A 15304-nucleotide genomic window follows, 5' to 3' on the forward strand; every position below is an offset into this window, starting at 1 on the left:
CACAGTAAATTAAAAAAATAAAAATAACTTCTCCTTTTTGTTTTCCTGTATTTTCTTATTTTCTGTAATAAATGTGAATCACCTCCTTAATAAGAAAAATAATTAAACCTTCTCATTAAAAATTCATAAAGCTTATTTATGGGTGGCAAGATTATAGAAGATTCTCAGTTTCTCCTTTATGTGACATTGAACCCAATATAAAATTGCTATTTCTCGGGGCTGGAGAGACAACTCAGTGGTTAAGAACACGTGCTGCTCTTGTAGAATAACCTGGGTTTGGTTCCCAGCATTCTCAAGGCAGTTTAAAACCACCCATAATTCTAGTCCAGGGGATCTGCTGCCATTGCCTGGCCTCTGTAGGTGCTGCAGGCATATAGTACACACACGCCTTAGTTAGGGTTTTACTGCTGTGAACAGACACCATGACCAAGGCAACTCCTATAAGGACAACATTTAATTGGGGCTGCCTTACAGGTTCAGAGGTTCAGTCCATTATCATCAAGACAAGAACATGGCAGCATCCAGGCAGGGATGGTACAGGAGGAGCTGAGATTCTACATCTTCATCTGAAGTCTGCAAGCAGAATACTGACTTCCAGACAGCTAGGATGAGAGTTCCAAAGCCCACAGCCATAGTGACACACCTACTCCAACAAGGCCACACCTCCTAATAGTGCCACTCCCTGGGCCAGGAATTATACAAACCTTAACAACACACAAACATGTAGGCAAACCCTCATACATATAAAATAAAATAAAATAAAATAAAATAAAATAAAATACAAACTTTAAAAAATTTAATATTTCTGGAGGCAGGATACAGTTGAACATTGGCTCACTTATTTCATATTTTTAAAAACATCTCCAGTGGTCCTATGAATAAATTCATTGGGGGGGGGGGAAGATAAAATGGCTGTCTTAAGAGTCTATAGTGAAACATGTGCTGAAGATTTTATGTAATGCCTCAGTTAATGAGGGAACCACCATGACACCAGAATCATCAGAGAGCTCAAAAAGAATGCAGTTACACTGTCATAGTCACAGTCAGTGTCCTACAGCTGAGGGATGGAAGAGTTGTTTCTCAGAAGGCAGACACCTCTAAAATCCTCTCCCAGTCCCAGTGTTTGCATGGCTTTCCCCACTGTGCCTTTGTGTAGCTGAATATAGAAACCAAGCCTGGCCAGACCTTCTGGGACCTTCTGTGGACACATCTGAGACCACTCCAGCTCTGCCTCTGCATTCAGGACCTTCTGACCTCTCTAGGTGTCACAGAATCCCAGCCCTCCTGTCATTACAGGGTACCTGATGCACGTTATTCCCTCAGCCCAAGAACTGACTGGCAGTTCCCTCAGTCTAGCTTCCTTTCTCTGATCTCCTAGCATGTCCACACCCATCTGAAGCCAGTCCTGGTTTTCTGGGCCGTCCCAGTCCCCTCCTTCCCCCACTTTCTTTCAAAGCCTCCCTAGCATCTGAATTGCCTCATGAATATGTGTTATGCAGATTTGAACTTTGTGAATCTAAAATAGCGAGGGCCAAAAATATCAGGAAAGTTTCTCTTTGTGCTCAAACTTTAAAGTGAGGCAGATCTTTCACACACACGTACAAGGCCTCAGGACAGCAGACCTTCAGACACATTTGTAAAGATCCCTAGGTAGTGTTTTCTGGAATAGGGGCATCTGAGAGAGAGAGAGAGAGAGAGAGAGAGAGAGAGAGAGAGAGAGAGAGAGAGAGAGAGTCACGTGGGGATTGGAAGGAGTGGGGATCATGGCCCATGCTTAGTCTTAGTCTTCCGGGAAGGAGTTGGGGCTGCAGTCCATCGTCAGTCCCCTGGGGCCTGGCAGGAGAGGGGACCTTCCCGGTGCTGCTGAGGCACCTGCAGGCAGGTGCTCCATCTGTATGTCTCAGACAAACCCTCTGCAGAAAAATGAGATCCAGGGACAAAAGGATCTTTATCTAGTTGCAAAGGGAGAAAGGGATAATTTATCCTGAGACGAATGTGTGTGGCGCCGGCCAGGGGAACCAGATTCAGTTTTCCCTGAATGACGGGTTCCACGGTGGACTTTTAATCACAGAACAAAGAACAGTCATGAATCAGACGCTTTGTTGGGAACATCAGGTAGGTGCTTTACTGAGACACTGAAAAGTCCGTGGAAAAGGTTTCAGGCCCTAACTGACAACATTCTTAGGTCTTAGTTTGGTGGAAGCAGCAGTTAATAATCCAAAAGTTTTAATTGACAAGCCACAGGGTGTTACAGACACAGAAATGGGTAATAAATGGCTGAGAAAGGGAGTAAAGGTAGCCCAAGATAGGTTGGTACTTGATCTGCAACATTCCAACTCTCCACCATCAGGAATTTCTACTCTGCTAGTCTTCAAGCAGTCTTCAAGCTTTCTCTAGGAACTTCAGCACACGGGCTGTCAAGACCTAGCTCACTTATCTCCAAGCCTGCCCTGTTAGCTCTGAGAGGAAACCGGTTTCACCAGGCCTTGGGCCTCTGCTAGAGGCAGGTGGATGGCCAGGCCAAGGTATTTTGGCACAGTCTTTGGGGTTGACTGAGCCGGTCAGACTCCAGCTGGTGGCGAAGGACGATTGAACCAGGATATGGGCAGCCTTGACCCCGAAGGACTAGAAAAAGGCTCCGTGGAGGAAGAGCGGAGGCTCCGCCTCTGTTTCTCAGCCTGGGCCTGGACTTCCTGTGTTTGGACTGGCTAATGCAGCTAGGGGTGCTTACACCTGTCTGCACCTCCTGGTTTATAGCCCGGGCACTGACTGGATAGGGCCACTTGGCAAGGAACTTCCTGTTACCGGGTGAGGAGTGTCCAGTCAGAAGTGTTCTATAGAGAGCAGCCAGAAGCCAGGAAGCCCTGTGTGAACGAGATACAAAGATTTACCTGCCTTAGGTAAGGGAGGCAACGCCAGTGTGAGGCTCTCCTGTAAGGGGTGTTGGTCTGGTGGGTTTCTCCTCGGGACTCTCTGGGTGCTTGGTAGGCCATTGGTGGGTCTCTTCAGAAAAATACACAGAGTGTTTGCCTTTCAGCTTCTGCTGGGTTGAAAATTAAACAGGAAGGGTGCTCTCAGGGCTTAAAAATCCCAGTAATTTGTCAGTGAGAGTCCCTCCTGCATAGAGCTGTTCTGGGGTTACGATAGGGCTCTGCTGGAATTCAGGGGAGGGTCTGAGGACCCAGAAGCTGGGAAAACAGTGTCCTCTCCCCTGATGAGAAGCTTCATGGGGAGCAGATTGTTCTGTTGCCTCTTGAGATTCTGAGAGGGCAGATTACAAGGGAAGGCCTGTCCAGTGAGGAGGCAGGACCCTAGTGAGGGAAAAGACCCCAGTGAAGAGGGGCACCAGGGTGAGGAAGCCGGTTCTGAAAGCAGGTGCACGGAGTTTCGGATTCCAAAGTGCAGCAGAAACGCTGGGATTGGAGGAAGCCCCTTGCTCAGCGCTACTCCAGCCAAGCCTACTGTTCCTGAGAAGCCACTGGTCCCTGCTCTGCCTGAAACTGCACATTCGGACCCTCTGGAAGTCTCAGTATAAAATATTCCCAGTAGCTCAGAAACGAGGAGTGAGTTATGAGACAGCAGATTCATGGTCTCTGTCAAGCTACCAGGGAGACATGTCAGATTTTCTGAGTGCCCCCCCCCCCCCCCAGTCAGGCCAGTGAGGAGTGGGTAGGAGGTTAGCAAAACTTAATAAGACTTATATTTTTGGAAAGATGGCAGTTTTTCAACTAAAAGTAGGTTATTCAAGGCTTTCCGAAGCAAAATGAATGAGAAGTTGAGTCTCAGGTTTGGGTCAACCCCCCACAGAGATATTATCTAAGGATTTCTGACCTAAGTCCCTACTTAATTAAAATCATATGTGTGACTTTTGGCTGCACTGAACTCTCCCCTTTCTGATGTTGTCAGTGGCTGCACACTCTCTCAAATGCTGTGACCATGTGTATCTCTTTCTGTTGGGGTGGTTTTACTGCTGGCTCCTGGATTCTGTTTCTGGCCTGGGACAACTGTGGGGCACCTGGGAGAGCTGGCCTATGGGACAGACAGGGTGATGTGAAGGTGCCAGGCAGAAAGCTCCCAAGGGGAGTTCTTCCTGGGTTAAGGAATGTGCCATTAGCTATAGCTGTTCGGTTCATCTATCAGTACTTGAAACATTTCCTCATGACCTTTGCCCTCATGACCTTTGCCCATCCCTCACTGTAGTTTCGATAATATTAAGTGTCTCTCAGTAACATAGGCATCATTCAGGCTGGGTATAGTAGCACAACACCTGTGATCTCAGCACTTGGGAGATGGGGCAGGATGGTGAGGAGCTGCAGGCAAGCCTCTGCTCCAAAGAGTCTGAGTCCAGCCTGGGCTACACAAGAGCCTATCTTAAAACTGAAACAAAATAACCAAAACAAAACCCACAACAAATAGAGTGTGGCTTAAAACTGAAACAAAATAACCAAAACAAAACCCACAACAAATAGAGTGTGGCCTTCAGAACTGGCCAGCTCAATTTCCCCTTCTTTCCTGCTGACCCGGGCATTCCAGGTGACTGACAGAGCAATTTCCTTGCAGACCTGTGTTAATTGAGCTTGAAAATTAGCAAATGATTTATTTGCCACTTTGTGAGACTGGATCTGGGCTCAGGGTTCAGTCTTAGAAGGCTGTGACTTCAGCAGCAGCATCTTGGCTGTGGGAGGCCCCATGGAGGAGGCACACTCTCCAGTTCTGTTGAGTGCTTCAGGCCCACAGTGAGACAGTATCCTAAAGAAGGGATGTGGGTAGTTAGTGTTCAGTGCACATGCTAAGGTTTGAGAGGCATCAGAGAGACAAAGGGTGAAGTCCCATCCCCTTCCCTTTTCCGAGCTAGGGTACCTGGGAATGAGTTTGGGTATAAAGGTGAGTCCCAGGCTTGAGCACCACTAGGCTCAAGGTCAGGTCATGTCCTTCATTCCCTGAGGTGAACTGCACAGTTCCCACAGGTCTGTGTAAACAGTGTCATGCCAGTTTTCTACCCAGTGTTTCTGTGATGGGCCCCAAAATGCATTCTCTGAGAGAGCACTGCTCTGCCTAATGCCCCAGAAGTATCTGGATACAGAGTGTGTGAGTTGCAGGGTAGATTCCCCTTGGCTCTAAAAATCACCTGCTCTCTTCTTCTTTTAGGCAAGGAAGATCATGCTGAGATGGAGGGCAGCTGGAGAGATGTCCTGGCTGTGCTGGTCATCCTGGCTCAGCTGACAGGTAGGTATAGTAGGTGGGTAGGCTGTTGACAAACTTCAGAAGCAAGGCAGGAGGAAGGATGAGCAGATGATGCAGTAAGACAGGCTATAGGTGGTCCTCCTCAGGCACTCCCTCCAGGTGGTCCTCCACAGGCACTCCTTACAGGTGGTCTCCTCAGGCACTCCCTCCAGATGGTCCTCAGGCACTCCCTCTAGGTGGTTCTCCTCAGGTACCCCTATAGGCAATCCTTCTCAGGTACTTCCCTGCATCTCTGTTTCATGGCCACCTCCTCAGGAGCTCCCATTCCTGCCATTGTAACTCTTTCTGCCTCTGACCTACATATGGTCTCCTTAGAGCTTTCTCTAGGCTTACCCATTAGGTCCCTGAAGTTGTCATGTAAATTGTTTCAGTTGTTGAGCTATCTTTCCCACTTGCTTCTCACCTCTTCAATCTCTGTATCTCTCAAGGAAAAGGTGGCTCTGTCGGAAAGCCTTCTTGACTCTTGTGATAGCTAGGGTGGGATCCCCAAGCCTCCCTAAGAGTATGGCAATTCTCTGAGCCTTACCATATCTTGTCACCAGGGGTCCTTCAGGACCTGTAAGTCCTTCAGCTGGGGTGGACACCAATGGATCCAAGTAGGGTGGGCTGAGCTGACTCTGGAGGTCTCAAAATCCCGAGAGTCTGTGCACACAGCTTGGGATTCATTAGGTCTTGACTCCTTGCCCACTGCCTCTGGCTTCTCATTTCTCTGTGTCTCCTATGATGGCAACATGAAGGTATGCTGTAATAGAAAGGCAGAACTGATGATGCACAGACATTTGCAGGCCAAGGTACCCTGGACAACGTATCACAAACGTCCGGATCAACCCGGAGACCAGACACCCAGTGAAAAGCTCCATCTGTCTCCCTCCTCCCCAAACGCCCACAGTTCTACGAGCCGCGTGGGCGGCCATGCTTGTTTGTGCTTCGGGAGTTTGTGTACTCCATTACTGATGAGCTTCAAGAGCCTGGCTGGGACAGTGTTAACTGAAGTAAAACGGAGTGAAACTCAGTATAGGAGACAGCGGTGTCAGGTGGGCAGGTTGGTGAAATTCCACCCCTGGGTGGATTTATGTGTGAAGCTTAGGTGCTCCTGGCTGTGGACTTCAGAGGTAAAGCTGTGAGGAGCCTTCTAAAACACACAGTGAGAAGCAGCCCGGAGGAGATCACTGGACATTTCCCAGTAAAGTGGAGAGGAAAATCAGGTCTAGGAGCAGCTTAGGGACTGAGGCAGAGGCTAACAGGCCACCTTAACCCATGCTTTAGGGACACTTGGAGGTTACAAAGGTATTTTAAAGATTGGAGAGAATTGCATCAATTCTGGGCTTAGTTTTTAAAAAATATATGTATAAATATGTATTATATATTGTATATTATTATATATATTATGTAATATATGTATATATAGATTTTTTTTTCTCTCAGCATAGCTTTGTCACCAGAAGTCCTGCAGGGCATCAGCTGGGGTGGACTTCCCCCTGATCCAAGTAGGATGGGCTGAGCTGACTCTGGAGGTCTCAAAATCCCTAGAGTCTGTGCTCTCAGCTTTGGATGTCAAATAAGAAATATGTATTTCTTATTTGTATCTATATATAATATAAAATATAATATATAGAATATAAATATAATTATAGAGTATGTACAATATATTTCGGAATATATATCAGAACTATATATAATCAGAACTATATATAATCAGAAATAAATACACACACACACATATATATTTACTTATTTATTTATTGATATTGAGCCTTAAGTACTGCCTTGAGTCAAGATGGATCTGGTTTGAGGTTTAAGATGGCTGCATCAGGAGGGCCAAGTATTATGGGCTGGTTTTAGAGTCCCCAGGGAGAATTTATAATGAATACTAGATCTCTTACATGTTTCATCTCAGAAAGTCTTGCGGTTAGTTGAGTCTCTTCTTTTGTAGACTTAGCTCTGTAGCCCAAGGAAGTGTCCAGATACTCACAGGGCTCTTCCAGACTCTCTCACCTCCTCTCTCCCTTCCTTTCCCTTCTTCTCTCCCCTTCTTTCTCCTCCCTACTTTTGCCCATAGTATCATGGCTTACGTAGATCTTGGACACCTCATTTATTTCCTCAGTAAATATTCACTGGACCCGTTATGTGCCATGTAGTTGAGGCATAGGTACCAGAGCTCAGAGTCTAGTAGGGCAAACAGGCATTGAGAACAACAACAACAACAACAACAACAACAACAACAACAATAAAATAAATCACCATTGTGACAGTTGCTTTGAAGAAGCTTTGCAGTGGAAAGCCCATGGCAGGATAGTTTGGCATAAACAGGATGGTCTGGAAATAGCATGGTGTGGCCCACAGGGCAGACAACTAGCCAGGACTCCAGGAGCAATCGAGACTGAATTCCAAGCTACGCATGTGCGAAGGGCCTGGCCCTAAAAGACTTGATAAATTTGGTACTTTAAGAAGGTTCATTGAGCACCTCAAGGGTGGAGTTGGAACAAACAGGAGATGGAGAGAAAGTTGCTGTGGGGAAGTTTGGTGTCAGACTATAGTCCTGTGAAGGCTCTCTGCTCTATCTGAAGTGATGGGACTCTTAGGTCTGGAGTATGGAAGGTGGGGGAGGGACACCAGCAGACACCTGTTTAGATGCTCCCCTAGGCTTCATGTGCAGAGATGTTTTTGGGGTGCATCTGGTGGCCCAGCAGTGACATTGGCTTTTTCTATATCCTCCCAGGAGCTCAGCAGAGAGTTCAGACCTACCTGAGGTTTCTCTTGGGACCTCCTTCTCATTCTGCTTTTCCTCTGGATCCCAGGGGTTGACTTGTCCTCTCTTCATCTGAAGCCTTATCATCAAGGCACAGTCCTATTCCTTCCTGGCCTTTAGCCACATGTCCAGCCTGCTTTCCCATTCACGATGAAGTCTGAGTGAGAGGAAGAAAGTGTGGGGTCTGCAGATATAGCAGTGATGTTGGGATAGTGTGGAGTCACACTGGACTAGGAAAATGGAGAGGTGATTGGTGAAGTTTCTTATGTCAAGGAGATTGTTTCCTCTGTGTGTGTGTGTGTGTGTGTGTGTGTGTGTGTGTGTGTGTGTGTGTGTGTGTGCATGTGGAGATCAGAGGTCATGCTGGGGTCATTCTTCAGGTCATTCTTTAGGATGTTAGCCACCTTATTTTCTCGAGATTGGATATCTCACTTTTCCCTGGAACTTGCCGCTTTGGCTATGCTGCCTCCCCAGTGAGCTTCTATGCTGGAACTACAAATGTGTACCATGAAATCCAGCTTTTCTGAGTCCTGGGGGGTCAAACTCAAGTCCTCATGCTGGCATAGCAAGCACTTTTCTGACTGAGCCACATTTTTAGTTCAATAATCATTTTGGAGGATCGGCAAGAGGTGCAGAGGTTGTCTAACCCTTGGTTCCACAAGAGTGGTTTAAATGACATTAATGTCAGAATGGGGAGTGGGAAGTTTAGAGGGGCAAGCAGTTACAGACTGCTCTGCAGAGCACTCGAGAAGCCCAGCTCTGTCAGCTGAAGGGTGTGGTGCCCCAAACCTAGGAAAAGAAACTCCTCAAGGAACCTTTCAGACAGCATACACCTGAGGTTTCTTGAGGGACACCTTGCAGACAGCATTCAGGTAGGGCAGACCCTGACTTTTCTGTTCCGTTGTGTGTCTTTGCTCTCCAGAAAAAGAGAAGACAGGGGAGGGGAGGAGAGGATAGGAGAGGAGAGGAAGGTGAGAGTCAAGATATGTGGCTGAGTAGAGGTCTTATCTGCAAGTGTTTTCTAATGTTTGGTTTGTGTGGGGTGAGGTTACGCAGGGCCTCAGCACTGATGAATCACAGAGGAAGGAGGAAGTACTTAGACTGCCTGTCCCTTGTCACAGGTGTAGCTGAGGGCAGTTGGTGGATCCAGAGTGGCCCTGATCACAGGAATTGTGCTTAAGGCTTGTTGTCAACTGCTTCATTGATGATCAGGGGTAAAGTGCTTTCCCAGCATGCACAAGGCCTCAGTTCTGTTTCCCAGCACCCTATATTCATTCAGGCATGGTGGCTCATGCTTGTAATTCTGACTCTCAGGAGCTGCAGGCAAAAGGGTCAGAAGTTCAAGGTTATGCTTGGCCATGTTGAAAATGGAAGGCCAGCTTGGGAGACATGAGATCCTATCTGAAAACAAACTAAAACCAAAATGTAAAAACAACAGTAGCAAAACCATGTAGCATCATGGAATTTCCCCATGGCCTAGGCACCTCCTGGCTTTAGTCCTACCTGTCTACCTGTAGTATAAGGCTGGGTCAGCATGGCCTGTGAGCGTCCTGCGGCTCCTCAGTCCCTGGGGGCATGGGTGTCATCTTTGCAGATTGTCTTTGGAGTGAAATGAGGTGCACACATTCACACTACCCTCCGACCTTGCAGGCTCTGTGGCTCTCACCCACGCCATTCCTTCATCCTTGTAGGCTCTATGTGGTTGCCACTAATTACATACTGGGGACAGTGTGTATAGAAGCTGAAATTTCCTCTTTCCTGTGGTTTGTAAGTTAGTCTGTTTTCCTCAGTGTGACCCCAGGTTTGTGGCTGGAGTTGGTGTAGTGTCTGTAGCTTCCTTGGTGTCTGGCGTGATTGATTTTTGTTTACTTAACACTAGCTAGAGTCATCTCAGAGGAGGGAACCTCAACAGAGAAAATGCCTTGCCCGACTGGCCCATAGGCAAGTCTGTAGGGCATTTTCTTGATTAATGATTAACATGGGAAGACCCAGTTTACTGTGATCGGTGAAGACTCTGGGCAGGTGGTCCTACTTGGTATAGGAAAGCATACTGGGCAAGCCATGGGGAGCAAGCCAGTCAACAGTGTCCTTCCATGGCCTCTCCATCAGTTTTTGCCTCCTGGCTCTTGCCCTGGCTTCCTTTCATGGACTATGACCTAGGATGTATAAGTTGAAATAAGCTCTTCCCTCTCCAAGTTGCTTTTGGTCCGTGTTTTATCAGGGCAATGAAAATCAAACATTTCTAGTTTTGCTTGTTTGTTTGTTTTCCTTTCTTTCTTGGGAACTTTTGTTTGTTTTTTAGCTTAAGGTCAAGATGGGTGTGGACCAGTGAGACTTGGCCCAGTGGCTACAGAGAAGATCCACCACTGTACTGGGTGTTAGGAACCCATTTTCTTTCTTCTTTCTGTCATTCCCTGGGTGCTGTGCACTCAACCACTGACTTAGTTGTGGTCCCTTCTCCAAGCTCTGCTTCCTCTTGTCTTCTCAGCACCCTTCTCTCTTCTGGTTCTGGTATGTGTTACCGTTACCCTTCTCTCCATCGTAGAGAAGGAAGCTCTGCCCTGCAGTGCATTCTGGGTGATCAAGGAAGCTCTGCCCCGCAGTGCATTCTGGGTGATCATGAGGTGCTAATGTTTGGCTGCCAGTCACTTGTCTGGTTCTTGCCTGGGGATGTTCAGGCCTCAACTAAGTCTCCTTTAGGGACTGCTTCACATTTGATGGGTTACTCAGTCAGGCCGTGAGTCACAGTGCAGCTGAAGCAAGCCTCTGAGTCCTGTAGGACTGTTAGATTCTGAGTGCCTTCTATGATTTGATAACTGGATCCAGAAGAAACCAGGACGTATGTTGTTTCATTGGGTCTTCTAAGTGACAAGAGTTGGGGAAGAGTCTGTATTCAGGGTGGCAAGGCCTGAACTTGTGTCCCAATTCTACTGATGTGGCTGTAAGTTCTGCGTGTCCTGTGGACAGGCCTGGCTGCCTTTGGAGGCTGTGAAGGAGAATCTAGTCCGGTTCTTCTCCTTCCCCACCTCCGCTTGCTGGTTATAGCAACCCTTGACATTTCTTGCTTTACTTGTGGGTACATCACGTTAGTCTCAGTCCCTGTCTTCACACCGAGCTCTTCTCTTGGCATTCCTGCGTCTCAGACCCCTCTGCCTTTGTCTTATAGAGACGTCCGGGATTGGACTTGAGGTCTGTTCCACATCCAGAAAGATTTCATATTAGGATCCTTGACAGAGTTTATCTGCAAAAACTCTACTTTTAAATGCTACATTCTGTGGCTTTGGTGATGGTGAGCCTCTTAGAGAATGGTGTTCAAGTCGATGCTGCATCTAGAGGAAGGTGGGAGGAGGCTTGTATTAGCCATGTGTCTACCAGAAGTCCTGGTCCCTGGCCTTAGAGCAATAAGGCAGAGGGGCCGAGCCTTTCAGATGGCCACTCAGAGCATGATAGCTGGCAAAGAGAGGGTTAAATGACATCATTGAGTTATGTCAGCTAATTCATTTACTACCCTGAAACACTGATTGCCTTTTAGCTTCCGGATCCAGTTATCAGATCATAGAAGGTCCTCAGAATGTAACCGTCCAAAAGGGCTCAGAGGCTCACTTCAACTGCACTGTAACTCACGGCTGGAAGCTTATCATGTGGTCTCTCAATGGTATCGTGGTGCTGAGTCTCACCTCCCACGAACCCATCATCACCAACGACCGCTTCACCTCTGCCAGTTACAACAGGACTGACAGCTTCGTCTCTGAGATGATCATCCATGATGTACAGCCTAGTGACTCGGGACTCGTGCAGTGCAGCCTGCAGAACAGCAATGTGTTTGGATCTGCCTTCCTCTCAGTGCAAGGTGAGTCAGCTGGAGGGTCGCAAGTGCTTTCTGAGGCTCACAGCTGTGCCGTGATACTTGGGGCCCACCTTTAGGTTTGGTGGTGCTTATTGTAATTCCGAACTAAAGACTGCTTTGAGCATTTTTGTTACTGTGTTGCCAACTGGGTTCCTTCTCTCCATTTGTGGACAAGGAAGCTCCGCCCTGCAGTGCATTCTGGGTGATCATGAGGTGCTGGTGGTTGGCTGCAGGTCACTGTACAGTTCTTGCCCAGGGATGTTTACCATCTGAGCATCCTTCTTTCCCACATAGTCTAGATTTCATTATTCTGAGTATTCTGAGTTAATGCTGGCTTTATGTTTTCCTCCCTCCCTTCCTCCTTTCCTGTTAGACACCTTGTTTAACCCTTTCCTTCCCTCCCCTCTCCCCTTTGTGATGGGCTTATCACTTCCCCATCTAATCTGTTCTGGTGACTAATTACCCTTCTGGAACCATCTCCTGGAGTTTTCCATGTAGTTGTACAGCATGCGGCCGCCCCCATTTGGACAGTTGGTGGTCACTGCCCCTTCTCTAGGCTTTTGTACAACTGGCTTATACTTCACAATATACACTGTTGATGTGGAAGCACGCTTTAACTATCTTCTCTCTTTGAACTTCTCTGATCTATTTTGCCCCAGTGACCACAGCACAGTCAAAGATGTGTGTTCTCCAAATACATTGTGTATTTGAGAGAGAAGGGTAGACCACTAGGCCATACTACCATAACTTATTTTCATTTGTAAAAATAACTTGATCTTTAGGAGAACATCACACAATGATAAAGGTAAAAGGATGTGTGTTATGAGGCTTTAGATAGTTGTACCAAATCAAGACCGAATTTGATATGTTATTGACAGGCTGTGACTAGTGTATCCTCACCCAGGTCCCCGTGGTCTCTAGGGACTTTGTTCCTAGCTCTCTACAGTTTTGGTTTCTGTGACAGCAGGTCTCATGAGAACATGCTATGTCTTTAAGATTATTTCTTATATCTACTTATTTCCTTGCTCCAGTGAAATCCCAGATTCTGTCAAATCAAATATAATAATATTTGGTAGAAAAGCATGTTTGTATATTTGTATGTGTATTTAAAATGATTTTATTTTACTTTAGAAATTGAATTAAGTTGGTGGTTTTTTACTTTGGGTTATCTTTATTTTGTGGTTTAATTAATTATCATTTTCTAAGTTATGATTTTCATGGGGTTACCTAGAAATCTTAGCCTAGTTTGCATGCCCAGGTTCTCTGATAATAATTCAATTATAATGGAAAGAACACAGGGGACGGCATCAAGATATGAGTTCTGGTTTTCCTTTATCAGTTGTCAACCAGTGAGATCCCTGCACTGGCTCCCCCCCCCTCTGTGATGTGGGGATGAGGCTACTCTCTGAGCTCACATCTTTGCTGTGGGATCAGGCAATGAAACCACTGAAGACTCCAAAGCATTGTCTAGTTTAGCTTGTTTTACATCCAGCTGGACATTCAGAACAGTCTAGTGGTTAGAAATACAGGCTTGGGGGTCTGGTGGCCTGAGTTCCCATTCTCTCTTTGTTGCTTAGAATTGCATGGTCTGGAACAAAGCACACAGTGACTTTGGGCTCTGGATCTCTTGTCACAGGGCTGTTGTAGCATGGTGGGTCGATAGAAAGCCTGGCCTGGCTCATAGAAATTACCATATAAATATTTTTGAATTAATGAAAAACCATATTATTTTGGGTACTTATGACCCAAAGATGAATAGAAGAGGGCTGGCTCAGATGGTAAGGTGCTTGCTATGCAAGCATGAGAGCCTCGGTTTGATTCCCCCAGAAATCTGGGTGTGGCAGTGCATGCTATAGTTCCTGCTGGTGGACACAGCTGGGTCCTTGGGGCTTGCTGGACAGACAGACTAATCAAATTGAGTTCCAGGCTCAGTGGGAGATTCTGTCTCAAGAAATAAGATGGAAAATGATTAAGGAAGATACCTAAGGTTGGCCTCTGGCTACACACACACACACACACACACACACACACACAGACATATACAATACACTTATAAACACAGATACACAGACACATACACTTATACACACACACTTGCAAACACATACACATGTACACACACACAAACACACAGACACACACACTTATAAACACACAGACACACACATACACACACACATACTTTACAAACATACATGAGTATACACACGCATGTGTGTATGTGCATACACACTTATACACATCACACACATGCTTATACACACACTTACATATACACAGACACACACACAAACACACAGACACAGTTACAAATACACAGACACACATGCACACACATACACACACTTACAAACATACACACATATACAGACACATACACACACATACTTACAAACACATACACAGACATACACACACAGACACACAGACACATACACACACATAATTACAGACACACAGACACAGAGACACACATGCACACACACACAGATACACACTTATATATATACACAAACATACACACATACACAGATGCATATACACATACACACAGAAACACACACACACAAACACATACACACACATACACACACACAAACACACATGATGCTTCAGGACAGCAGACCTTAGACACATTTTAAAGTCCCAGAGATAGTGTTTTCTTGAAGTGGGGCATGTTTGAGAGAGTAGAAAGAAGTCCTCTGAGGGTTGATAGGAGTGGGGGTCTCAATCCATGCTCAGTCCTCTGAATGCTGAGAGGAGTGGGGATCTCGGTCTATGCCCAGTCCTCTGAGGACAAGAAAGGAAGAGGGTAGTCCTGCATCAAGGGGGCACAGATTGGAAGGCAGGGTTTTTCACTGCTGTGTTTGTCGTATGAACAGCTGAAAAATGCACACAGTTCTGAAGTGTTTCCAAAAGCGGTAAACCTGTACATCTGCCTGGATTCTGGCATGTACTTTATACACTGGCAGTTATTGCAGCTTTTGGGTTTAATACAGAGGGAAGAACAAGTATATACAGACATTAATGCTTTCTCTGAAGTCCTACACAAGGACAAGAAGTGGGACAGAGTTATACAGTTGTCTCAGGAACACTAAACAACATGCTTTCCCCAGGAACACACTCTCCGGAAAGAGGAAACGCCCATGAATTATCCAAGGCCCATTTACTTTTCCTGCCCATGTATCAATAGAGTGGATCCAACTCCAGGTTGGCTCCTCTCATATCTGAATGCATATTCTAGAGACTGTATTTGTATAATGTGTTTGATAGTAGACAATCCAGTGAAAGCCAATGGGGAAGGGCAGTTCGAGTCTCCTGAGTATACAGGGGAGTAACATGCTGCACATTGGAGAGATCTCATCCAGAGGCCAGCATTGTCCATATGACTGAGCATAATAAACCACACACACACACACACACACACACACACACACACACACCACACACTCTTACACACACAC

At 46.3% G+C, this 15304-nt stretch overlaps 1 protein-coding gene across 1 annotated transcript; it reads left to right on the top strand.

The window, feature by feature from the left end:
- The first annotated feature begins 2564 nt into the window (after window positions 1-2564).
- On the top strand, window positions 2565-11932 carry Igsf5 (immunoglobulin superfamily member 5). Its single transcript, XM_034514884.2, has 3 exons — window positions 2565-2900; window positions 5149-5226; window positions 11526-11932. Exons 2-3 carry the CDS (start codon window positions 5169-5171, stop codon window positions 11915-11917), a joined length of 450 nt encoding a protein of 149 aa, XP_034370775.2. The 5' UTR covers window positions 2565-2900; window positions 5149-5168; the 3' UTR covers window positions 11918-11932.
- Window positions 11933-15304: the final 3372 nt, after the last annotated feature.

The sequence above is a fragment of the Arvicanthis niloticus genome, chromosome 12, assembly GCF_011762505.2.
Source record: "Arvicanthis niloticus isolate mArvNil1 chromosome 12, mArvNil1.pat.X, whole genome shotgun sequence".
Classification (NCBI taxonomy): Eukaryota; Metazoa; Chordata; class Mammalia; order Rodentia; family Muridae; genus Arvicanthis; species Arvicanthis niloticus.